Source organism: Oculina patagonica, chromosome 6, assembly GCF_052425735.1.
Source record: "Oculina patagonica isolate OP01 chromosome 6, crgOcupat, whole genome shotgun sequence".
Taxonomy (NCBI): domain Eukaryota; kingdom Metazoa; phylum Cnidaria; class Anthozoa; order Scleractinia; family Oculinidae; genus Oculina; species Oculina patagonica.
In genome coordinates this window covers 10,765,800-10,792,173 of record NC_135763.1, presented here as the reverse complement: position 1 = coordinate 10,792,173, position 26,374 = coordinate 10,765,800, and the positions used below count along the sequence as shown (strand labels likewise).

Genomic DNA, 26,374 nt, shown 5'->3' with positions numbered 1-26,374 from the left:
CGTTCCGTACTGGTTCTGTACATTTCTATTTGGATGCGTGCAAAACGCTCCCATGTGTATTAAATATGTACAGTCAAGTCAGTCAACTATCGTTACAGCGCACAGGCTCGGGTCGTCGTTTAGTGCCCGTATTATAACAAGACTCCGTAATAGCGGGAGTGATTTCCAGTCAAACCTCATAGTATAGCTTTTGCTGGGGAACTGGATCTTGTCCGTAATAGCGAGTCGAGTGTGCGTAATAGTGGAGTGTCCGCAAGGTGTATTTCAACGCGAACATTGTTGCACTCAAGGGTGTTCTTGCATGGCCACTTTATGTCCTTTATCTTCACAGTGCCTGTCTCCTCCCAGGTGTATAAATGGGCACCAGCCATTATTAAAATACTACAATAATTGAAATGCTACGGAAACCGGAATAAGCTCAAGTCGGCCATGGGACACTGTTTCCCAATGCAGAATTTACCTCAGTTAACAAGGAACATCGACAAAATCATATCAGAGAACGGAAAATGAATAATACAGACTGTGGCACGTTTTATTGACTGACCGAAGGGCTATTAATGATAAACTTCGGTCGGGCCATTTTTTGCGCGCTTTTTATAACCAAAAAGAGGCGAATCTAAAGAGGCAAATAAATGATGATGATGATGATGAAAAAATTCTCCTGATCGCAGATCCTGAACTCTTCTCCCATCGGGATACCTACAGTGAGGAAACAACATCTATTTTCTAAACCTTTCAGTGTGTGTGAAAAACCAGAATACTGTGGATGGATCAAGTGTTCCGTAGGTCTGTTCACAGTATTTGAAAGACCCTTTTATAAATACCTAAAAGACAGTTTTCCCTACCCTTTCCATACTCCAGCCCATGAAATTCCTAAAAAAATTTAAACACCCACTTTTAAAAAATTTTTTTTTTTTTTTTTATTTTTTTTTTTTTTAATAATATTTTTTTTTTTTTTTTTTTTTTTTTTTTTTTTTTTTTATCTTTTTTTTTTTTTTTTTTTTTTTTTTTTTTTTCCCCCCCCCCCCGGAAATTTTTTTTTTAAAATTTTTTTTATATTTTTTTTTTTTTTTCTTTTTATCCACTTTTTTTATTTTTGACCCCTTTAGCCGTCAGGATCAGTTTGCCGTCGATATTTTCCATGAAATTCCTACCCTTTACAGTAACTGGGGTCACCCAGACAAAGTTAACCAATCACAAAGCAGAACTGAAACAAAAGATTTCTACATTTTTAGCTTCAGCCAATGAAATGTCGAGTACAGAACAAAGAAATTTCAACTTCTTCGTTCGCCACAGGTCACGTGTGCAGTATCGAAAACGTATCGAAAGTGCGATATTTTTCGAAAGTATCGATACTTTTCAAAATTGTCAAATTATCGGTGTATCGAATATTTGGTATCGAGTATCGGCCCATCCTTCAAAACAGATCGATACAAACTTTGGCTGTATGGCGGCGCTGAATATTCAATTAATTTCAATTGCATCCGTTTTGAACTTGAGTGGTTGTGACAGCAACATTTGGAAGGTAAATATTAGCGATGTTTATGTAATAGAAGTTCGAAACTGTGTAAAAACGGGGAAAGAAACGACCGTATCGTCTGTGTCAATGGTGCGTGGAGGAGTTCGCTCGTAACAATTTCAAGTTTTCTCTACGGCATCAACTGAAGTTTTGGTAGCTGTACCATTTGGAAAATAAATACACGTGATCCTAGCGAAGGAAGACATTCTGCGCTGTATAACGTACCAGTGAAAGCGACGGTCATAGGTTAGGCAAAGTGCGTGGCGTATTTGCAAACAACGAAGCACATTACCAGCGTGATAAATTTAGTTTTCTGCGATGTCCGATCGTTGAGTTCCACCGAAAGCGTATCGGCCGTATACATCCGAAAGTTTCGGCAATTCAGCTAGCTTGAATAAACACGCAAAAACATAAGCTTCACGAGTGAACAAATTGAAATTTTATTTTTATTTTCTCAAACGACAAAAAAATGTTGGCATCGCCACTTCCAAATGTTGCTGTCACAACCACTTAAGTTCAAAACGGATGCAATTGAAATTAATTAATTGAAAATTTAGCGCCGCCATACAGCCAAAGTTTGTATCGATCTGTTTTCGTGGCGAACGAAGAAGTTGAAATTTCTTTGTTCTGTACTCGACATTTCATTGGCTGAAGCTAACTTTTTCTGGGTGACCCCGGTTACAGTAGCCGCACTGTAATACATCTCCAGCCTGAAATATGCACACCTTCCGGTCGTAGTCTCCTCGTTAAGTTAACCTTTACGCTCTCCAGTTATCCAAACTCTCATACAAGATTACATAGACGAAAGAGCACATATTAACGATGTTAACACTTCCCTTGATAAAGTAGAAAATATTTTTAACACAACTGCAAGACAATGTTTAAAGATTAAAACCACAAAACAGCGTAAGCGTATCCAGTCATCGTCAAACAAAAAATGGTTTGATCGGGAATGTAGATTAAAAAGACATGAATTGAGGAAATTGGCAAACCAAAAACACAGAGACCCCCTGAACTCTATTTTACGTGAAAATTACCACGTCGTTCTAATGCAATACAAAAGTTTACGTACTTAAATCTAAAAAGAACGACTATTGCAATAGCAAGCTTCATAACTTGGAGGAAGCTGTTAACAATTCAGATGCGGCTAACTTTTGGAAATGTTTAAAATCAATGGATGACACTATTAAAAAAGAAGATACTCCTTTAGTGTCAGAAGAAAATTGGCTGCGATATTTTGAATCTCTTCACTCCAATGATCGACTTAATCCCATTCAAGAGAAAATATGTAACGAACTTCAAGAAGAAGAAGTCCGGAAAAAACAATTTCGGCCATTAGATCACTTGATTACCGAAATTGAAATACGAAAAGCTGCCAAAAAGTTAAAGAACAACAAATCTTCTTATTCAGATAAAATTAAAAATGAAATGATTAAAGCAAGTATCAACGACCTTATGCCCGTATATTACAAACTTTTCAATGGAGTTCTAAATTCAGGTTCCATGCCTCAAACATGGTGTGGTGGTTTCATAACGCCAATTTATAAATCGGGTGGAAGAAGTGATCAGTCAAATTACCGTGGTATCTGCGTTTCGAGTTGTCTGGGTAAACTGTTTTGTTCTATTTTAAATCAAAGGCTTCTCGAGTATTTCAACACCAATCATATATTACACAAGTCACAGATCGGCTTCATGCCTAACAATCGAACAGCAGACCATGTTTTCACACTCCGAACTTTGATAGACAAGTACGTCCATAATCACAATGGCAAAATTTATGCCTGCTTTGTCGATTTTAGAAAAGCTTTCGACTCAGTCTGGCATAATGGGCTTTTAAGTAAGTTATTGCAAATTAATTTAGGGGGATCCTTCTACAATTTAATTAAAAGCCTTTATTCTAAGTCTTCTTGTTCGATAAAAATTGATCAGTATCAGACACGACCCTTTCAATATATGAGAGGTGTACGACAAGGTTGCGTTTTAAGTCCACTACTTTTCAACCTTTATATTAACGATTTACCGTTCTCATTTGAAAATATTCTGTCTGATCCTTTTGTCCTACCAAACGGTACAAAATTAAACGCTCTACTATATGCCGACGATTTAATTGTTTTATCACGTTCCAAAACAGGTTTGCAAAACTGTCTTAACACATTAGACACATACTGCAACACGTGGATGTTGAGCGTAAATCCCAAAAAAACCAAGATAATGGTTTTTCAAAAACGTGCGAAAAAATGTACTGAACATGTATTTTACATAGGAAATCAAACAATTGATGTTGTACAAGATAACACTTATTTAGGAACCAAAATATTTTCTACAGGAAATTTTAAAATCTCACTTGATCACCTAAAAGAGAAAGGACTTCATGCACTTTTTAGTTTGAGACGACACACAAATTTTAGTAGATTGAAACCTTCTCAGTCTTGCCTGTAAAATCTTTGGTGCAATGATATCTCCAATTCTGCTCTATAATAGTGAAATTTGGGGTGGTTATGTAAAATCTGATTTTAAGGCCTGGGATGGTTCACAAATTGAAAGAAAACATCTACAGTTTTGTAAACGCTATCTTGAAGTCAGTAATAAGGCTTCTAATGTTGCATGTAGAGCTGAGCTTGGTCGATTTCCTCTCCTTATCACCATTAATCAAAGAATCCTCAACTATTTGATATATCTCCAAGAAAAGCAACCGGATTCTTTTGTTAGACAGTCTTTTTTAATTTCATTAGAACTTCACACCGCTGGTAAAAATAGTTTTTACTCTAATCTTATGAAGATATCCGAATATTTTAATTTTGGTAATCTTAATCCTGATTTAGTAGACACCGCAAAAATGACAATGTTTCTTCAGTTAACGAAACAGAAATATATTTCGTATTGGCAGCATACTCTACAGCATTCTCAAAAACTAGAATTTTATAGATCTTTTAAGAACTAATATGCTACCTCCAATTATCTAGAGTTAACTAGGAGAGTTTCTGGTAGGAGAACATTAGCTAAATTACGTATTAGCAATCATAAGTTAATGATCGAACTAGGCAGATATAACAATACGCCCAGACATAATAGGCTCTGCCCGGTCTGTGATTGTAATAAAACCGAAGATGAAATTCATTTTCTCTTTTATTGTTCCAAATATGCAACAATAAGAGATAACTTTTACAAGACAATACAGCCTATCATCTTAAATGTCAGCCAACTACCAGTGCCTGACTTGATTTTAGAATTAATGAATTCTCCCGATCATTTTGTGACCATGCAATTGATTAAATTTATATCATCTTGTTTTGATTTACGTAACAAAATACTATCAATGTAATTAATTTTATATGAATCATTTTTGTTTTTTACTATATATTATTATTTTATTATTTTTATTATTATTATTACTAAATAACTTTACGCTTTTGCAATATTGTAACAAATTTACAGTCATGCAAATAAAGCTTGTTGTTGTTATGGAATAACCCCCTCTCTCGGGAAAGTACAATAAGAGCGCTGAAAATTTCGCTTAGCGCTTGATCGCAATTTATGTATCAGTCAATTCCAAGACCGCCCCCCCCCCCCCCCCCGGGCATACCCCGGGCATTTGACTCGAGGTTAGCCCTGTATAGCCGGGAATTTGATGAAAAAAATTCGCCCACTCGGTTGGGCATTTGACCATCGATGAAACAAGAGTCAGCAGTCACGTGCTCAAGCATTTCGTCATCCGTTCAGATCTCCGTTCATTCACTGCGACTACGAATGTTCACGGTACAGCTGTACTCGTGCTATTCCGCGATTCTACCTCTGTTTTTGTTACGGTATCCTTTTTGTCTTAATCGAAAAACATTTAACTGTGGATTTGTTGTCAGAAGACAATTCTTCACGTTTTATCAATAAGGTATTTTCAAAAAACACTTCCCAGATAAGGTCAGTAGAAAGGCTAGAAAGAGCGATTTCAAGCTACACGGAGCGAAAGTAAACATCGATGTTTTCGTCGTTTTGTTGTAGTTTTATCATTTTGTCTTAAAATCCGAAAAGTGTGAGGAATTTGACGCTCTGTGAAGCCTTAACTGGTGGGGCATTTGACCGACTAAACTGCCAACAAAGCGGGGAATTTGACCAAAATTTTTCGAAAAAGGCAAATGCCCGGGTGTTTGCTCGGGGGGAGGGGGGCGTGGGCGGTTTTGGAACCGACTGATACATTAACCGACTGACCTCGACCAACCGACCAATCAATCGATTCCTTGACTGATAAAATTTACCGTCTGTCAGCTGCTTTTTTCTAGAGGTCTTTCAATGGTCATGTTTTCCGGGTGTTTTTGGTGGTTTAGATTTTTTCTGGTATTGAAATTGTCATATTTGGGCCGCCCTCCTATTATTAAAATTAACCTCTTACCATTGCACTTTTTGCTAACTTGCCTGGGTAGACTTAAAGTTTCTCAGAAAGTCACGCGGAATTTCTATATGACCTCTAGACCTTTCGCACAGGAAGAGGATTGGAGTATTTAAAAGTTCCTAGTAAAAGGACTGGAGTATTTAAAAGTTCCGCTACTTCAGCGAAATCAGTACAGACACTGAAGTCTACCAAATACAGAACAACGTAAGGACATGTAAGCAATATATCTTTCTCCTCTGCTTAGAAGTGACTCAATCGCGTAATATTTAATTTGGTGATCATTTTGTTTTTGTTTCTGACAGAAGCCCTGCGATATCTAATTTCCTTTCTGTTTTGGTGCCTTCGAGTTCTTTGCGGAAGTGTTTGAATGTCTAGCGTCGGCTCTGCACCTGAGCTCCGTCATCCTCTAGACTGCCGACTGCGTTCGTGTACTAGATGATCCAAATGGAAGAGACACTGAACAGAGAAAATGAGCTTGCGATGTCGCTAGAAAACAGAGAATTAGGCGCCACCCTCTTGGAATCAACAATCTGTGTTGCTGTCGCTTTGTCCGCATTCTTAGGAAATGCGTTATTGTGCTTGTCTCTGCACAAGTCACTGGGATTTCGAGCGCCTCACAACTACTACATCACCAACCTCGCAACTGCAGACATGATGTTCGCAGTCTTCTGTATGCCATTCTTCCTTGCTTCTCTGATAAAGGGCAAGTGGATTTTCGGTGATACTTTCTGTCAAGTTCAAGGAACCCTAATATTTATCCTCGTGATCACCTCGTTGTTCACTATGGCTCTCATTGCAGTCAACCGTTTTTTAAAGATAACTAAACCAGTGAACATTCACCGGAAGATTTACAGCAAAAGAAATATTTTACTGTCAATTCTACTGGCCTGGATGGTTTCAATCACGATAGTGGTGGCAGTGTTTTCGTTTGAGAATCAACCGTTTCGTTTTCATCCCGGAAAATTTCTTTGCTTTCTGGACATGAATCATGAAGGGGTGCGTTTATATACCCTCGGTGCCTACGTCATACTAAGCGCTGTAGTTTTTCCAGTAATGACATTTTGCTATTTTAAGGTTTACCGGAAAGTTAAGGCGCATTTTGCTGAAATAGGAAACTCTGGTTTGGTTCAGCAAGCTTCGAGGTCCTTTGTCAATGAAGCGAAGATAACCAAGATGTTGTTCGTTACACTGCTTGCATTTCTTGTTTGTTGGACTCCGGCGATTATCACCGATGTTTTTGAAGCTTTCTACGGCCAATATTCACTTCCACGACAAGTGTACTTTTGGCAGATCGTTATTTATGCAAGCAGTAGTGCCGTTAATCCAGTTATTTATGGGTTTATGCGGCGAGAGCTAAGAACGGCTTACAAACACGTTTTGACTTGTAAACGCTGACTTAGTTTCCCACGACAGCGAGCCGAACCAGATTGCACTGACTACTGTTGATATTATTGTATTCAGTTTCACAAAATCTTAACGTGTATTGATGTCATGAAAGTTTTTTTTTTAAAAAATAAATTAATAAAGATGCCGTTTACCCAAGGCCGATTGAGCGCGGATTCTGATAGAGTCGTGAGTTGATCGTAAGTTGGAGGATTTGGAGCAAGGGCGTAGCGCAAGTGGGAGGATTGGGAGCGAGCCCGAAGCGCGAGCGGTTTGTGATGGGAAGGAAAATTTCTCCCAACGATCGCGAGCGACTGGGGACGAGGCAGCCACTTAGGTGAGAAAGTGTCATACTTTAAAGTAACTTATTTTATTACTTCCTTTCTTTTGTTTGTATATTTTTTGCTTTAAATGTATTGAAGTGGCCATTCCTTGCAAGGATGCAAATGGCCTTATCTGTGGCCTTATCTGTGGTGATGAGTGATTGGCAGACAAGGACCTATATTCAGATTTTAACTTACTCTAACTAAAAATCTTTTTGCGATTGACAAAAATTTCGGAAATCAAAAGATATGTTTAGGAACTAAACGGACGAAAAAAAAAGGCGCACGGAGATTCTGTTTGAGGTTCACCAGGCGTTGAAGGGACAACACGAGTCGGGGAACCTATTTTATATACAGGAGATCCAACGAGTGAAGTCTTCTGTTCCCCCACCCCCTTGAACCTGGCCCAAATCTACCGGTAAGCCGGTTTCTAGAAGAGCGAAGATCACTAAGACAGCATAATGGCATTGTTTTTATTGTTTATGTCAGTGTCACTCAGTTGACGCACTTAATGTATTACTTCATATTTTATTTACCAGTCATAACATTTTACTATTAAACAATTGGGTACCAACTTGCAATGGTCGTTCTACTATTTATACCAGCCGTGATGACTAAATGGGATACCTCGTAGCTGGGCCTTATTTTGGGCCGTAGAAATGTTCAATGTTAAGTAAGTTTCACTCTCAGAGTAAAGAAATTTCATTAAAAAATTAATTTTATTTTGCAAAATACTAAAAAAACAACAACAGTGCCATACGAAAGGACTTCTCAATAGCTTTTATTTGATTGGTCACACAGCAGGATTTCATCCAAGCAATTTAAAATCACATACAATTAGTAATTTATTTTACTTCAGGTTTAGCTCTGGTAGTGAAAAGGCAAAGGAAAACTGTGTTGTCCAACGAATGAGGTATCCCATGTAGTGACGACCTTCTTCACTAACACTACATGTGATTACATTGTACACCTCCACTTCATATCATTATTACAATTTGTTGTTGGGCTGGGGTTGGTAGCCTTGTCTCTTCACACCCTAGTTCTAGCGGACTCTCTTCGAGACAGAGAGCGGACTCTGGGAACGAGGCTGTTTGGCATGACGTTATTTTGGGTGAGAAGCGTGACGTCACGACCCAAAATGACGGTTGCTAAGGAGACTGACTTGCAACCCACTTAATCGTTTCTACATAAAAAGCTACACATGTCTTTGCACAGACTACTCTCAGCGGCTTTTACAAACTCCAAGTCGTAAAATGAAAGTGAGCCAAAGAAAACTGAGAAACTTCCGACGAAAATTTTCACCAAACTCGGAGGCGCGCGACGAGTTGCAAATGTTTGTTTCCATGGTGGAAAAGAATAATTAGAAGAGTTACGAAGTTTGTATAAGCCGTTGATAATTTAAAGTTTCTTAAACTGACAGATTATAAAGTTCCCTTAAAAGTCTGCTGCTTAGAGCCGAAAGGATCGCTGTCAAAACGTAGACTTCTAGAACACGATAGTGATCAGAAGTTGTAAAAATATCTAATTTGTAAAGAGCGCGCAACAGTGACTTTGTTTGAAAAAACATAGGGCGCGGGGAAACGCTTCCAAGACGACAAACATTTCTCTTTAAGGGATGGCCGAGCATCGCCTTTCTAGCTACAAAATGACGACAAAAGTAATCTGACAACGGAGACCTTCTTTTGGCCTGTCACGCAATCGTCACTTTGAACTGGCCCTCTTTGAAGAAAACTGTGCAATTTTAAGAAAAACACGGAGAAGCTGACTTCAGCTGTCACACAACTGTTATTAATTTATTTTTTTAGCACACCCGCATTCGTTGTGGAAGCTTTTACATTAAACCACTGGCGCGAGTTTTATTTCAGCTTGGTGTAAAAATTAGAGCACATTTTACGGTACAAAAATTCGCGCCTCCGTCTTATCTTAGTACACGTAAACAGCGTTTTAATAAACGTTTTAAGTTAGCGTGACAGAGCTACAATGTCTCAGTGGATCACATTTTCAAAATGCAAAACAAATATGACCAAAGACCAGCTTATAAAGGTCTATAAACAACACTGGGCACAGCCCAGTGTTTTCAACCTCTCGAGGCACCTGACAATGTGATCCATGAAATGTTATCAGCGGTAAAACACCTGAGGTGTATTATACTCATTTAGACGTAATAAGGGAACAAGAAAATCTGTTTGTCCTATTTCGTGTTGGGTTATAAAAGATGAAGAGAAAACCTAAAGAATCATTAGAAGTAGAATTTAGAAAAATAAACAAAAAGATCGCCACTACTTTGACCATTGAATCAAAGCAAATAAATTTGCAGAGAATTAAAAAAGCCAAATTAAAAGACTACTCACTTGTTTCAATATTTGTAAAAGCATTATTATTTTATTCTTGATTCAGGCTTTCTGTGTTTGTTGGTCAAATAATAACAAACCTACATACCTTCAAGAAACTAATGACCCCAAACCACCAGAGAAAAATAACAAATTTAACTTCAAGCCAAAGCTTTACCATAACATATCCCTGACCTAGTCCATTTGGGAGCTAGTCAGCGTAGCTGGCCGATTTTGTGTGTTAGAGCTTTTGGAGTTGCCGGCAAGGAAAAATAGGTTTGCCTTTGTTTCAAAACGAGTCTACGTGCGAAACCATTCAAATGAAAATGACTTTGATTTGCATGAAAATATACCCGTAGGTGAAACTTATTTTCATATGAATAGTTTTGCACGTAGACTCGTTTTGAAACAGAGGCAAAGGGTAACTCAGAAATGGCCTATTGACTGCTCCTCATTCTCCTAGAGGCTCTGCTGCTGGAACAAAGCACTCGCACAAAATTCAGCCAGCTATGCAGGCTTATTGGACTCACGTAAAACTTTGTTGTTTTAAATGGATTCACTGACCTGTGCCTACAATTTGAAAAAAACTTTGAAAAACTATCGCATTTCATCACTGGCTATTTGGAATGTCACGCAATGCTTCTTCCAATGCATTGTGTGACAATCCCGCAATTGCACACAAGGAGTTCTCAGAGGAAAGAATGCCAGAGAACTTGTCAGCCTAGTTTCCAGGGTCTTTTCTTTAACCCTTCAACAGCAGACAGGGTGACCCTGGGAACAAGGTCGAGTGCATGAATACGAAAGTGCAAACTTCAGTTACAAAAGCTTTTTTTAGAAAATAGCTCAGCTACTGAGAATCTCGCCAGATTTAGATACAAGTAAAAGATTTGCTACAGACCAGCCTAAACATCCACCATCTCACTGAAGGCTTCAAGTTTAGAATCTAACCTGTAAAATGAAAGGTTTGACAACACTGTTAAAAATGTTATTGAGAGATAAATATTGGTGGTCAGGCATTTCTGTGCACATTGTAACAGAGGGGTTCAACACTGAAATAAAATGGGAGGAGAGGAAAAGGTTGGCAGCTATAAAATAACCACCCTGCTTCACACTACCTAAGTGCCCTTCCACCCTCAGAAGACCTTCTGCCCGTATTTCAAAAGTCTCAGGTATTCTTGGTTAACTGAGACTAAAAGAATCATATCGAGTGGAAGATTCTCAGTCAAATCTGAACGCTCACAAGCCACCAAAATAATGGTGACGATAACTTGATTTACAGGGTTCATACAAAAAATTGCAACCATTTTTCAAGGACTTTTCAAGGACCAAACTGTGGATAAGGACCACCTACCAGGAATGTAATTTCACAGATGGTACATCAATGCACATTCCCAGTCCAAGCTAACAGATTTTAAAGGTTTTTAAATGCCTAAATTGCATGTGGCATGCGCAGGACAATTAAGAGTTCTATACAAAACCGCTGGTGAGTTTGTTTCACTGACATTTGAACTCATGTGCGCAGTTGGATTATTTGCTTCTCAATTTCCCTTTATCAGCTGCTTTTACACCAGGCGTTTTCAGTGTTTGAAGCTGCTTTACACAGGAAAAGACCAAAGTCTATGTAAAGCAATTCTCTTTCGACCCCACTACATTCAAAGTTGAAGAAAATTCAAGGACTTTTCAACGACTTACACACACAAATTCAAGGACTTTTCAAGGAAAAATGGAATTCAGGGTCTTTTCAAAGACGCCCCCTAAAATTCAAGAACTTTTCAAGACTGTAAGAACCCTGTAAAAGCAAATTGTTTAAATTTAAAGCAAAATAAATGGCATCAAAATCTCTAAAATGTTTTACACATATTTACAAATGTAATACAGCTAGGAAAATACAGCAGAGAGTTGTCTGGTAAAAATTGAAAGATAAAGTACCTGACTACCAGGGACTGGTCCAAATGGGTCTGCCGGCTGTGTAGGTCTCTGTGGTTGAAATGGTTGAGGAGGAAATGCTGAACCCGGTTGTGGGAACATTCCTGGCTGGGCCGGCTAAAAAATATGATTGTACTTTGTTACATGGGTAGGAAGGGTTTTCTTGGCGTGAGTGAGTCAGTTTGGGAATGCAGTGAGAGGCCAGGCCATTGGACACTGTATACTGTATGTTGCTTCCATTTAGGATGCCTCAAAATAATTAGATCTTACATGTATTTTAGTTGCACGCCTGCAAATTAACTGTTGCATCTATAATCTCTTAGTATGGTGACACATTTACTTCGCTTTGCAGTTTTTATGGCAAATTTACCAATTTCATGACGGTCTGCTAAAATACTGTTCCCCCGTCCCTCCATCCAATGTTGTAAGATTGTAGCAAAGGCCTCCCAAAAACAGAGGGGGAAGGGGTTTGGAAAAGTGGGGCAAAAGGGTGAAATTAGACCAAATTACAATAAAATATGGCCAGAATGATTGTGTCAACACTTTTGTCAATGGTTGTAGCTACATACCATGAAAGGCTGTCCCATAGGACTTGGCTGTGCAAAGGGCGGTCTGAATCCTGCCGGCTGCGGCATGGGAGCAGGCTGCCCTGCTGCACCCCATCCACCAGGCTGCATTCCTGCTGTTTGTGGAAAAGATGTTATTGGCAATGTGGGTGGTGCCTGCCAGTTTGGTCCCCCTGTTTTGCTTTGTGGTGCTGGGGCTGTCCACTGGTGCTGTGTTTTTCCAGATGGACGGGCCATAATGTTTCCATTGGTTATAGAGAATGAATCTACAATTCACAAAAGTTCCCATGTACAGTTAGTCGCGGCAACGTAGCTGAACTCTCAAATTGCTTCCTTTATTGTTGACAGTTCTCACCATGCAATCATTTCGTAACATTGGCTTCTAAGCTCTTACAGTGTGAAAACTGCTTGATAACAAGAAACTTGCAGGCTACAATGTGAAACCGCCTTATGTGATACATGGACAACTTGTGTGACACATGTAGAAACCTGACTGATACTTATAATCTAATCCTTCCTTTTTATATGCTCTGATATTATGCTTTGCTCAGGTATATCAAGACCTAGAATCTAGTCAAAATACCCAACAGGCCAAACAAAGGGATGATATGATGACAAAGGATACCTTGCAAAAAGGTATGATTACATAGGTATTTACCATGCCCAAATTCATACCCAAAATTTACCCTACCCAACTTATGACTGACAGCAGTTTAAAACCAGATCAGTGGTTGATCGAGTTTTGAACTTCTCACCAGGTTACAGTATCAACACAATTAATTTTTGATAACTGAATTCTTGTCTGTTCACCTAAGGACTTGGCAACTCTTTCTAGGCTTGCATGCAAGCCTCCAGGTTGTTCCCCGGTACTGATTTTATTGTTTACTGGTGCTGGAGGAGCCCCTGTGCTGGACACTGTTGGTAGCAAGATGTCTCCCATGGCTGGAGTACTGTCAACGGTGCTCTGTTGACCACCAAAGACTGCAGCAAAATCATCATGAACTTGGGTGTCAAATGGGTTTGTAGAGGTGCTGCTGCTAAAACCTGTAGAAAATGAACCTATTAGCGCGTCATTAATAAGAACTGTTCTAACATGGAGCAGTTAGTCTGGTTATTTCCAGATAAATGTCCAACACTGGTAGGGTAAAGGTTAGATAAGTCTGCATGAGTCTAGTAGCGACCTATAAGGTCAGCACTTACATCCATGTACAATCAACTCTCCCTAAAACAGAGGGTTGTCCTAAAACCCGGAATGCCGGAAACCCGGATAAGAAAGTCCGGAATCTTAAAACCCGGAATGACCTTTTTTGTGTACGCCTTTTTCAGGATAAATACGTGGAAACAATCATGTTATATTTTTTTGGGAAATTGGAAGTTTGTTACAAGTTTCTAATTACGTTGCGAGTTAGCGAATCAAATTGTCAATTTCGATACAAAGTTCCCAACTTCGGCCCGACTGAATTTCGCAATTTAGCTAGTTGAGGAGAAACAAAACATGTTGTTTTCAAGTCATGGCGATATCTAAACTCAGTGATTTTAAAGGATACAAGTTGCAGCGGGAATATTCCAGCGATTCTTGCGGCTCAAGTTGCAAAACACTTGTTTGAACAAATAGTCGACGTCAATAAAAACATTACATTGTTTTTAACTTGTGCAGATTAAAACCTTCTGTAGTTATGTTATCAACAAGGGCTTTGCTACGCTTAATCGTTGGGAAAAAGCCATAAAAATAAAAATATAAAAGGCTCACAAAGTTTAAATTAATGTTTAGCGAGCCGCAAACATGCATGTTGGCGTGACAAATTAGTCGTCCCTGCCGCCGCCTCGCTTCGGCTTTGATTAAAATCAACTTTATGTAAAGATGGGTAAACCATGCATTCAGTTTCACCCGGCTTACAAACGCAAAAGACTTAAAAATTTAGATTATACCTCGCAAAAAGCGTAAAAAATATATTTTTGTACAAAAAAGGAAAATTTGACCAAATATCTGCCTATCATTATCATATTCATTTATCGGCAAATTACTTGCGTGATCGCTGGTGTGAAACGTTGTCTGACACTTCAACTGAATTATTGCTTCCATCATCAAGCGACGATTATCGACAGCGTTTGATACCCATTTTCGAAAGGGCGTGTTCATGCTTAGATGCAATAGACGGTATATGAACATAATGCTTTCACTCACTATCAGTCAGAACATTGATCAGAAGGTTGTTATTGCTGTCCTGCTTGTTCGTCAAACAAGAATCGCTGGAATGTTCCCGCCGCAACTTGTTTCCTTTAAAATCATTGAGTTCAGATATCGCCATGACTTTGAAACAATATGTTTTGTTTCTCCTCAACTAGCTAAATTGTGAAGTTCAGTCGGGCCGAAGTTGGGAACTTTGTATCAAAATTGACAATTTGATTCACTAACTCGCAACGTAATTGGAAACTCGTAACAAACTTCCAATTTCCCCAAAAATAATAACATATTTCCACGTATTTATCCTGAAAAAGGCGTACACAGAAAAGGTCATTAAGGGTTTTAGGATTCCGGGCTTTCTTATCTGGATTTCCGGCATTCTGGCTTTCCGGCATTCCGGGTTTTAGGACAACCCAAAACAGACACCGTCGGGACCGGCTCCAACTGTCTGTTTTAGTGAGGTGTCCATCTCATAGGGAGTTTAGTTACAGTAAAATGACTGAAAGATGGTAGGGAGATGTCCGTCTTAAAGAGGTGTCAGTCTTATAGAGGTGTCAGTTAAGAGAGAGTTGACTGTATCTCTTGTTCTAGAAATAGGATGATGTGTCCAAGAGTATATTCATCACATGGTTAGATCTACATTAATTTTGTACACTTTCATTGCCCAGTGCCCAATTACAAACCTGTGCGATTAAGAAAGCCTGCACAAGAATGAATTGTCCTAATCTATGCCCAACGCACTAACCATTAGGCCAGCTGTATCTCTGTGTAATTAATTTATTAGTGTAGCAGCTCTTGTAAGCTTGTAGTTCCACTAGGCCTCTTAGCTCATTCTTGTTCACAAGCACAAAGAATTAGATATTATGATGGAGCAGATGTTGATGGAAGTTGTGGGCCGTGGACAGAAGTACAGTGTAGTTTTGGGGGCTAGGGACATCGTTCCTGTGTTTGTTTCATTGTTCTCTGACAAAGGGTGGCGAGCCATCCATGTGAGACCTACATGTACATACATGTACCTGACCCAATTAACTTCTATATTTTGCAAATTCTATTCCACAAATAGGCTTACCAGTTGTAGCAGCAGGGCCACCCCAGGCACCAGCCTGGGGTGGGGCCTGTCCAAAACCCTGTGCAGCTGGGAATGCCTGACTGGGTGGGAAGGAAGGACTTTGTGAAAATGCAGCAGTACTTGGTTGTTGAAGTGGAACAGAAAACGCTGCGTGTAGTTGTAAAAGATCATCACTGGGGGATCCTTTAGGAGCTGATTTTGGCTCAGCAGGTTCACCTAATGACTCCCATTTCTGGGGCTGGGTCGGCTGGGATGCGGGCTGGGCTGGAGGTATTTGCACTGTTGTTCCAGATTCCTTGGCCTTCTGTAACAAAAAGATAACACTGGCTGACATCTGTATTGCAACACTGATTACATGAAAACAAAACTTTCACTGCATACATGTATCTAAATGCAAATTTGTGAGCTACTTGTCCGAAAGGCAAGCTGAAATTTAAGTTTTTCTTTTGCTTAAAGCCTTGGCTCTTACCTTGAAGGCTTCCAAATATTTTTCCTCCTCAACAACGAGATCACTCTTTGGGGCAGTGTCAACAGAATCATCCCCCTCAAATTTAGTTGTGAACTTGCCTGCACTGAAAGCATCTGTAGCAGACGGCGGGAGAGTGATGCTTGGAATTGTCAGTGGCCTGCATGCAAACAAAATGTTGTTAATAATCTCCAAGGACCTGTTTAGTAATTGGTTTAAAATAAATAAATAAATGACCCTATACTGTGCTAGTTGCAAATAATTAAAAATAATAAATATGCGTTAGCAGGGCTCGAGACTAACGGTAGCCAACTAGCCAAAGGCTACTAAAATTTAGGTTTTGGCTACCACGTTAAGCATTCCTACTAGCCATTTGGCTAGTGAAAAACTCGGAAAAGTCAACTGTTCTTGATAGAAATCAATATACCTGACTTTTTTTTATTTTTTTATTTGCGACACACAAAAAAGAAAAAGGTTATTTACAAAAACAATTGATACAGGTACTTACATCACTTACAGAAAAAAAAGGCTACTTACAAAAAAGATAACTTACACTACTTACTTACATTACTTACATTACTAAAATACAAATATAATTGTTGAAGAAATCTTACACTACTTACACTTAGTCTATAGAAAAAAAAGAAGAAAAAGGGAAAAAAAAAATTACAATCACACGATGCGAGAAATACAAGAAGTGTCTAATTATGAGTTTCGTCAAAATAATTATAAGATATTAACTCTACTGCTGAAAAACAGGGAGAAGCTCTTTCCAATTTTCGCTATGATTTTTTAGGTTTTTGTTTTGTTTAGCTATGGCAAGTTCTAAATCGTACGTTATTTTTATCCTGGCTTTCAATAATAAAAGAGATGGCTTTATATTGAGGTTTCGACATTGAAAAATTACTTGCTTACATAAGATGATGATATGATTTAGTAAAGGAAGATCTTTTCTAAAAAAACAAGATATATTATAAGAATTTAAATTATTAACGTCAGTAAGCATAGTTAATAGAGGGAAATGGTTAGGAAGCCCGGCAAACATCAAAGGAGCAAACAATGAGGCCAAGACTTAGGTTGGAAGGTCCATGACCGTGCACATCTTTTGTTTTGCTCTCATACACTATGCATGAGTTACGTAATCCAACATGAGTGACTTAACTAGTGAAAAATTACTTTTGGCTAGTAAAATCTGACATGTCACAAGCCAGTAAACTAGTGAGTTAAAAAGTTAGTCTCAAGCCCTGCGTTAGAGTGATTGAATATATTTATAAAGAGAAGCATGTGTTTAACAAATTCTAATAGAAAGACTGCTTTTAATAACAGTCAACTCCCTCTAAAACAAACACCATCGGGGACCTTCTCCATCTGTCCGTCTTGGAGAGGTGTCCATCTCTAAGATATACTTACTTTGATGTTGGTGGGCTGCTTGTTTTTCCTTTTTCCAGTGATTGCATATGGTTTTCAAGGGCATCTAAAAGGCTGTTAGGTGCCTAGATAGAAAAATCAAAGTTTCAATCGTTCTGTTAAAATTTTCTGCTCCAATCTGTACTGCACATTTTTTTTTTTGAATTTGGTAATAATTCAGTAATAGCATACATCACGGAATGACATTGAGGTCCTTCTATGTTCATTGTTTTGCAAGGGTATCTGGCATAAATAATGATTGAACAAGGAAAGTTTGTCCCTGAATTTTTATTCTGGCTAGTAAACACATTCAGAGTGAGGCTTACGTAAACATTGCAGGCAGCTGAGATTGTTGTTAAGATCGGGACACACTAGGCGACACGTCGCTGCAACACGTAGCGGCGACATGTTGCCTCGTGTGACGTGGTGCATTCTTGCGACAAACCAGTCGCTGCGACAAAATTTTGTCGCTACGATGTGTTGCACGAATTCAAACTGGTTTAAATTCGTGCGACACAATGAGTGATAGCAGCGTTGTTGCAGCGTGTGTACACGTCTGCGACAAATTGCTGCGACAAATTATGAATTAACCATTGAGAGAGCGTCACGTGTTTTCGCCGTATTGAATTGGAAAACTAGTTCACATTCCCACACTTCCAAATTCCCTGTTTGTGCACCGAACAAACACCTTGTCGCAGTGACTTGTCTTTAAGCAGTACACACGGTGCGACTCGTCGCAGCGACCTGTCGCTGCGACTTGTCGCATAGTGTGTCCCGACCTTTATTGTTCCCAATACCATTCAAGGCAAAATGAAGCACAAAAGAATAATATTGACAGTGTGTAATTTTCTTCACTTGTTAAGGCCAGCTCGTTTAATAATCAAATAAAGAAGCTGAGGCATGGACATTAAAACATTGTTCTAATAAAATTATTGTTGTCTACTTACCTTACTTAGATCAGGTATATCATCCTTATCAAAACCAACATCTTCGGCAACTTTCAAAAAGTCTGACACTCTATCCATTCGCGTTATAAATTTCTTATATATGTCCAGACCCTCCTTGCAGTTTTTCTTGTTCATGTCAAAGTACTTCTCTGTTGCAAAAAAGCAGATTAACTATTTGGTGCATTTGTTTGGAAATAAACATAAAGTTCTACATGTTTCTTGGTACTGTATGTTCATGCTGCTGTATTTAAAGCACAGTATTGAGCTTTCCTGCCAGGATGGAATTTTAGTTTAGGTTACATCCAGTTATGTTGCTTGACTTGCTAGTACTCATTTATTTTAAGTACTGCTGGAAGGCAAGAAGCCTTCACTGTGACCAAATAAACATATTAACTGCCTTGCTTCTAGAATACAACACAGAGGTCCAAACCATAATTAAGCTTGAAAGTTTTGTTGTGAAGTCTAATATTGTACTAGGTGAAGTGTTCAATAGAATGAAATTCATGTATACATGTATACAAGTGGATGCAGGGGTTTCTGAATCAATACAATTTGGAGTAAGCAGCCGGTTTAGTATAGTAAACAACTGTTTGAAAGAATAGATCTTTTTTTTTTAATTATTATAACTTCAATTTTGAGGAAAAAGTAGCTTTTCAATCTGAGTGAAGTAGAGTGAAACTTGTAGCGTGCACTTTTTGTTGTCCACTGTACATATGTATGTACATGTACATGACTGTATTGATTTTGTAAAAAAAAAAGAAACAAACAAACAAAGGAGACTACTCACCAAGTAAATTTATAATACCATCATTATAGCAGGCAAATAGCCTGATTAAGTCCTAAAACCAGTGAAAGAATGAAAAATGAAATTACATTCCAAACAGTTCAGACAAAGCATCACTCAACATCGCAAAAAATGAATGATAAATGATATAGAAATGAAAATAAATGTTATATATAGCAGTTCTAAATTACCTTAAACAAGAGTACAAAGACGCTGTTTATCACACCATTGGTTAATTCGCTTGATTTGATCTGAAAATGTAATGCAAATGATATAAATGTACTTACCGGTAACATACAAATTAGGTTTACATTGAGAATTTTACATCCTTCTTAATAAGTCAAGAACATGTCACGCAAGGAACACTTGAGATGACTCAATGCCAGGCAGTACTTGAGAAAGGGATACCTTACTAACAGAACTCAGTTGAAACACAAAAGTATGATAATTGACATACATCCACTTCCAGCAGGGCATCAATCTGCTGCTGCAAGACTGGAAGAGCTTTAAGGAGCTGTTGAAAAAGAAAGAAAAACACAACAATTAAGTTTAGACTGACCACTGGATGTTACAGACTGTTTTATAAGAATTGCAGGATAAGTCTGTATGCAAGAATCACAAAGAGTCAAACTGAACAACAAGCACAATGTACATGTAACTGACTATTATCAAATGTTTTAAACAACGTTTGTTTGAAACTCTTATAAAGACGTCTCGGCCGAGAATCTTCGGCCTTCCTCGGTTTTGAAAAAAGCCAACGGCTTACAACGGTTACATTATGCGCGTGCCAGAGTGTCTCACAGAACACGCGTGACATGGCGAAAGCGCGCGATCGCTGCGCGAGACTTTAAATGTCACACTAGCGACTTGTAAATGTTGGGAATGTCAATATGTTCATTTCCCGCGTTCTGGTCCCTTAGAGAATGCCATGCCTCAAGGAAGACTGCAATTTCAGTGTTTATACCAATGTACATCATGTAGAGTTAAACTCTTGTTGACTCTCACTCACATTTGATCTTGTTTTGATCTGCTGTCTGTTACCAAAACAATTTAATTTTAAAAAACTTACTTTAGGAGCATCCATGGTTCTTAAAACACCCTCTTCTTTCCTGGAAGTGTAAAAATAAATAATTAATGATATTACCTCTCATCAGTGAAATAAAGGCATGCACTGGATAACATTATTTGAGATTAGCAGCTTGTCAAGAGTAATTTTGTCGAAAGCAGTTTGATGAGTGACTGTGCATACCACTTATACACTGTATGTACCTCTTATTGCATGGCTGTAGAAAGAAAGGCAAATTGCTTGTTATGGTACCAGGGTTCAAAATAAAATTTCGTTTTTAGCCTGAATTTGTCGGCTTTTTTTGTCAAGGCTCATTTTTTCCCGGCTGTTAGGTTAGAGAGCTATGCATTTTCAAGGTACACAACCATCTGCATACATGACGTACCCAGATGCATTCTGGGGCGATTTCAAACACAGTCGGCCATTTGCAAGTTTTCCGAAGTGATAGAATATTTTACGGCAAAGCAAAAGAATGGATTGGAGCAATGTGACTTCTTTTCCTATTTTGAATGTTTGAGGAGCAAATAAGATCTTCAATATAATTTTCTGGAGGGACACAATACCTGAGAAGGTGGGGCAGCCCGTTATTCATCTTAACACAGAAATGAAGTCGCCACATTGGCAACTAAACTGTAAAACCAGGCGTTTTCGTCGACAAAGATGAAATTTTGGTCGCATTAGCGACCAGTGAGTTGCCCTTTCTAGCCCTGTAGCTGCTTTATTGTCTGATATGAAATGTTTACTTCAACATTACCGCAACTTTGATTTCAGTTGGCCGATCAAGGCACAATATTTTATTTCTTCGGTGGAAAGTAGCCGGCAAGTGTCGTCAGAGTGCCGGCTACTGCCGACAGCCGGCTGCTATTTTGAACCCTGGGTACATTTTTCTTACCCTCTTTTAAGTCGGCAGAAGTCATATCCCATTTCTGTGTAAGAAGAAGCCTTCACATTCAAATATTTTCCATATCTCCTCACAAATGTTGACATGTCATAACCTTGAAACAACAAGAAGAAAACAGAGTATCGCTGACACAAATCAAATTAAAACTTAATATGTAGTGTTGATATAATAAGGACTACATGGAAATAGAAACAAAACCTTAACAAAACCTTTCTGTCCAATAGCAGCTGGTTGAGGGGGGCATACAGGTTTCAGTATTGCAGTTTTGTGTTATTTTTGGTGAGGTTTCGTGGAATTTTTTATTTGAACCTGTGGTTTTCTAGACTTAGTTTGTTTCGTGTTGAATTCAATGTAGTATTGGGAGCATGCAGCTGCAGTTTTTGTAACTTTTTCTCTGTGGTATGTTTTGTGGTTATTGTACCCCCCCCCCCCCCTTTACACCCCATCCCTCCTCCTCCTGGTTACTGGTGAATAAGCAACTCAGAGGGTAAAAATACACCACTGACATCAGTTTTGCATCATAGCAATCACTGAGCACAATTTTTTTTATTTTGCGTGTAAAAGATCACAACCGTTTTTAAGGTATGGGATTTTTTTAGCTGCTACCATTTTTACCGTGCTGGAATAACTTTTTTTAAGGTAAGTAGTTAAATGGGAGGGCCATTATGTAAACTACTGAGCAATCAGTAACAAATGTCACCCTCATTAAATAACATATTATTTTTCTTAATATAATAAACTGCCATGCTAATGATTGCATGCCGACATACATGTACATACCTTGAACACCACTTTTGTCTAAAAAGTTACCAACACTGAGGTTTTGTGTTCTTGATGCCATGTACTGTATAAATCTCTACACAACACAACAGAATAGAAAGTCAGCAACACTATTATAGTGGAACTTTGCCTTCCTATATAGCCAACCTGTTTATACAGCCACCTGGTTATTACAGCCACTTTACAGCGGATTCAGGTTGAGCGTTTAACGGCCTCAGTTGCCGCGTTCATTGTCACAGTTGAATTGATTGTGTTGAGAGACGAAATGTCATTGCTACAGTAAATGTAGAGGGGAATGACGACATTCTGTCTGGGAAAAAGCATGTTGTGGTTTTCCCAGGCAGAACGTTGGCATTCCCGTCTAGCAACGTCTGTCATTTTGCCTCGCAACGCAATCAATTCAACCATGACAACAAACGCGACAACTGATGCCATTAAACACTCAACCTGAATCCGCTGTATTTTGCACAATACAAAAGCTCAGTCAGTCCATTTGCCATGTAATTAAATTATAAACAGTGGAACCCTGTTAATCCACTGACATAATAATAAGATTTTTCACTCACAGGCCTGGTTACATAATTTCTGTAATGTAAAACACCCGCTTTCAGTGTTACGTGCATAGCTATCTTTCTACATCCATCTTTCGACATAGTCTATTGACATCGTCTTTCGGCGTGCTGTTTAAAATGAGCCAATCAAAACCGATGCATACCGTGTTGGTTTCATGCAAATGAGCCCACGAGTTCAGAAGGTCATGCTAGTGGGCTGTGATTGGCAATTTCGCTCAGTCTTGTACATGGAAAGATGGATGTCGATAGAAAGCTGCTACCGTATTTATTCGATTAAGCGCCCTGGGCGCTTATTAAATTTTTGAACCTTGAGAGTGGGCGCTTATTCGAGGTGGGCGCTAATTCGAGGCTGGGCGCTTATTAAATTTTCACCATTTTTTAGCAAGTAGTACGCTTATTTTGCAAGAAAAAAGTAAGTAATAACAGAACGTGAAGATGTCCAAAAGCCGAATTTTTACTGATCCTTGAAAGTTTCTGTAAATTATTGAGAAAGCTTGGTCTTCGGGTAGTCTCTTTGTAGTACTTAGTCAATTTCACACCTCCCATTTTACTCCTCTCGTGCATGTCAATTTTTTTAGGGTGTGGGGGTGGGCGCTTATTCGAGGCTGGGCGCTTATTAACTTTTCCTACCTACAGGGTGGGCGCTTATTCGAGGTGGGCACTTATTCGAGGTTGGGCGCTTAATCGAATAAATACGGTATGCACCTGCACCTGAATTCTAGGCTCATTTAACAACAGACTTCTGTTGACCATTATTGTTTCTCACTGTCCTTATTAACACGGGATATGACTGTAACATGACATTCAATGCATCTTACACCCGCTTTCAATGTGCAATCCCCTTTGAAGAAATCTGGGAGGTATTTCTATCTTTCAAACCCCCCCAAAAAAAATCAGTTGAGCTTTTCAAAGCCTACTTATATAGCTGATAGACTAAGGCAATAGACTTTGAAAGGAAAAATGTAGCAGTCATTACAAAGCCATGTCTAGAAGACCCATACCTTGGTTTCTCCCCTAATTATAGCATAAGAAAATTGTCTTTGTCTTGTTTATATTTGGATTTAAAGACACCTTAGGTGTTAAATTAATCTAATTAATAGGGAGGCCGGACATACATGCACGTAATGTATGTTAATTATGTACTTGAGGTGATACCAATACACGCACAGGTGCGTGTGTAACTGAATTTTTCAACAAAAAAGTGATCAGGTTTCTACAAAAGAAGACATTAAAAGAACCTGAAAATTCGATACAGTATCTGCTTTCATAGTTGGTTAGAAATCAACGAAGGCGATAATCTATTGCAAGATTTGGAAAACGACCACGCGAAAATTACATGTATTAGATGGAAACCTATAACATCACAAAACTATCGCATATGTAACTGGACTAAAGCAAATAAAGTCGACTTGTGCGATTCCCTTAAAGAAAATACTCAAGTTAACTTACTTAAAATAGACAATATACTGCAAATATTAATAGCCCATTCAAACCCTATACGATATTCGATAGGAGAAGCTAAAAGTTAAACTACCGTTAGATAAGATTTTGTACGAAGAACATTTATCTCCGATGGTCTCAAGAAAATAACAGAAGAATCAAATTTATACAAGCTTGACTCGACAAAACAACCACAGATCAATAGCTGACCAATTTAATTTAATTTAGAAAGGAACGTTCAGCGAAATATCGTAATGACATGTTTATACAAGATAACAACAGCCCGTTTTAGAAGGTGACATTGGATACTGGTACAAACACAACAATTTGTCATAAATGAGAACTTTCGCATCCCTAGCAAGCATCCCCAGGCAGGTGGCTAATTCTATTAAAGCCCCTGGAACACTGATACCAGGGAAATATCCAGCAAAGAAAATGACAATCTTACCTCGTTTCCGTAAGACATCAAATGATGGAAAGTACCTTCGGCTTTGAAAACTACGACCCAGCTCGAATTTGTACAACGCTCAAAAATTAAATCCGCCAAGTTTGGTATAGAAACATTGTCATTGTGCGTGCACGAGGTGAGATCTGTAGAGCAAAATAAATCATCCAAAGGGTCATTAATTTCGCCGTACAAAAATTCGGAGACTTTTAAATTTTTTTTTCCAATGGCAAACTTACAATCCAAGTGCTTCCTTTTCGGTCCCATAACTTCGCGACTCGAAGCTTTGCAAACGACTTTAGCCACATAGGAGCCAGTTATTGAGTGTCTAGCGGCGTCCAACTTATCAACTACAGACATTCTTGCAAATATGAGGCCAAAAACCCTTGATAAGAGGAGAGAAATTAAAGTAAACAAGGGGTTCGGAATGCCTCTTTCGCCAATACGGAAAATCAAGATGGCCGACGACACTCTAATTTGACCACGTGACCAATGTCGGGAAGTAACAACAAAGAATAAAACACGTGACCAGCTGGGAGTTTTTGGGGGACGGACCCCAAAATATTTTGGCCATGAAAATCATTCCTCATCACCGTGATTCTTTTTAAATTAAGCAATTTAAAGCGAATTTATCCTTTCGTGTTGTATCTCGGGAAGACAAGGCAGACACTTTCATATTTTTCAAGACAAGAGAGGTCACAGACCAGTTCTTCCCAAAAGACATGTACAGGCCGTCTAGGCCGTCTAGCCCGTCTAAACCCCGGCTGAAGGGTCTCTAAATCCCGCCTCTAAATCTGGTTTGATTTTTTATTCATTTTATTTCAATTGGTTCCTTTGACATCGATTTATACATCTCTCCGTAGTGAAGGCCTCGCCCGTGTACCCTCTTACGCAAAACAAGGTATTATAAAGTTCCTGAAGTTCTTTTACTCGTCACTAGACTGTCCACAGCCCTCTATTTTTTCGTGTTTTTTCGATCGATGAGCGCGCGGTGAGAACGGCGAAAGAACTGGACGCCAGCGCAAAACGGAAGAAGCAAGGGGGTGGGAGGCGTTAAAAAATCGAGAGGCTGTGGACAGTCTCACTCGTCACACAATCTTATTACAGTAAAGATTGCGTGACGAGCAAAATAACGACTGGGAATATGAGGTAAGAATATTCTAACTCAGGCCGGCTGAGGGCGAGCGGACGACTAGGATTAATCGGCACTGGTTAGATAAAAAGCAGCGTAAAGAACGATACGGTGCGTAAAAATAGTGTGGGCTTGGGGAGAAGAGACGTCTACTATTTTTCACCTATTTTCTCCGCGCCGCTCTCCAACAGTTCAAAGGTTAGTATAAGGTGGGTGGACCCGGTGGCAGACCCCGACGACTTTGTTCTCTGACGAGCTGGCCCCGTTCGGATAAAATTCCAGAGGCCAATCAAATGACGACGATCGCCAAAACTTGTATTAAAATTCCGACGGTGAAGTGCGACCTTTTAAAATTATTGCGACATGAAAAGGTTAAATGGGTGGTGGTGAGAGGGCGTGCATACCCCTTCTCCTAACAGCACCTTAACCACTTTAACATGCATGTCTGCTCGCCAGCGAGAGTAAGATAGCACCAAGGGTCAAGCAAAGTACTTGAACAGCTTGGATGCAGGGGACCACGCAACGAAGAAAAAAAAAATGCTTGGTTTGTCTGCTGCCGGATCTCTTGTTCAAGAAATGCTCGTACCAGATGTCACCCTAAGTGCTTATAAAACCAGATTGATTGCAAGGCTGGTACAACGGCAGAAGGACAAGATTTATTGGCCAATATTTCAACTAGCAGAGCTAGTCTTCTTCAGGGCCAGTACTATAATATAAGGAAATAGATTATAGTAGATTATAGTACTGGC

At 39.0% G+C, this 26,374-nt stretch overlaps 2 protein-coding genes across 4 annotated transcripts; one reads left to right on the top strand and one right to left on the bottom strand.

Annotated features, from left to right (window-relative positions):
• The first annotated feature begins 5,828 nt into the window (after positions 1-5,828).
• LOC144657065 (allatostatin-A receptor-like) lies at positions 5,829-7,596 on the top strand. 2 transcript variants are annotated; one of them, XM_078517359.1, is made up of 2 exons: positions 5,829-6,107; positions 6,206-7,596. In XM_078517359.1, the coding sequence occupies exon 2, from the start codon at positions 6,339-6,341 to the stop codon at positions 7,296-7,298; it is 960 nt and encodes a 319-aa protein (XP_078373485.1). In that variant the 5' UTR covers positions 5,829-6,107; positions 6,206-6,338; the 3' UTR covers positions 7,299-7,596. The 2 variants fall into 2 exon arrangements, with proteins under 2 accessions (XP_078373485.1, XP_078373484.1); XM_078517358.1 differs by having other exon boundaries at positions 5,829-6,117.
• Positions 7,597-8,063: 467 nt separating this feature from the next.
• On the bottom strand, positions 8,064-24,969 carry LOC144658680 (phosphatidylinositol-binding clathrin assembly protein LAP-like). 2 transcript variants are annotated; one of them, XM_078519144.1, is made up of 16 exons: positions 24,733-24,969; positions 24,497-24,639; positions 22,037-22,112; positions 21,248-21,350; positions 20,359-20,398; positions 19,747-19,803; positions 19,481-19,540; positions 19,293-19,344; positions 18,506-18,654; positions 17,562-17,644; positions 16,155-16,311; positions 15,686-15,989; positions 13,242-13,490; positions 12,435-12,697; positions 11,869-11,982; positions 8,064-10,887 (listed from the first exon to the last, which is right to left on the bottom strand). In XM_078519144.1, exons 1-16 carry the CDS (start codon positions 24,851-24,853, stop codon positions 10,876-10,878), a joined length of 1,983 nt encoding a protein of 660 aa, XP_078375270.1. In that variant the 5' UTR covers positions 24,854-24,969; the 3' UTR covers positions 8,064-10,875. The 2 variants fall into 2 exon arrangements, with proteins under 2 accessions (XP_078375270.1, XP_078375271.1); XM_078519145.1 differs by having other exon boundaries at positions 13,242-13,475.
• Between the last annotated feature and the right edge of the window lie 1,405 nt (positions 24,970-26,374).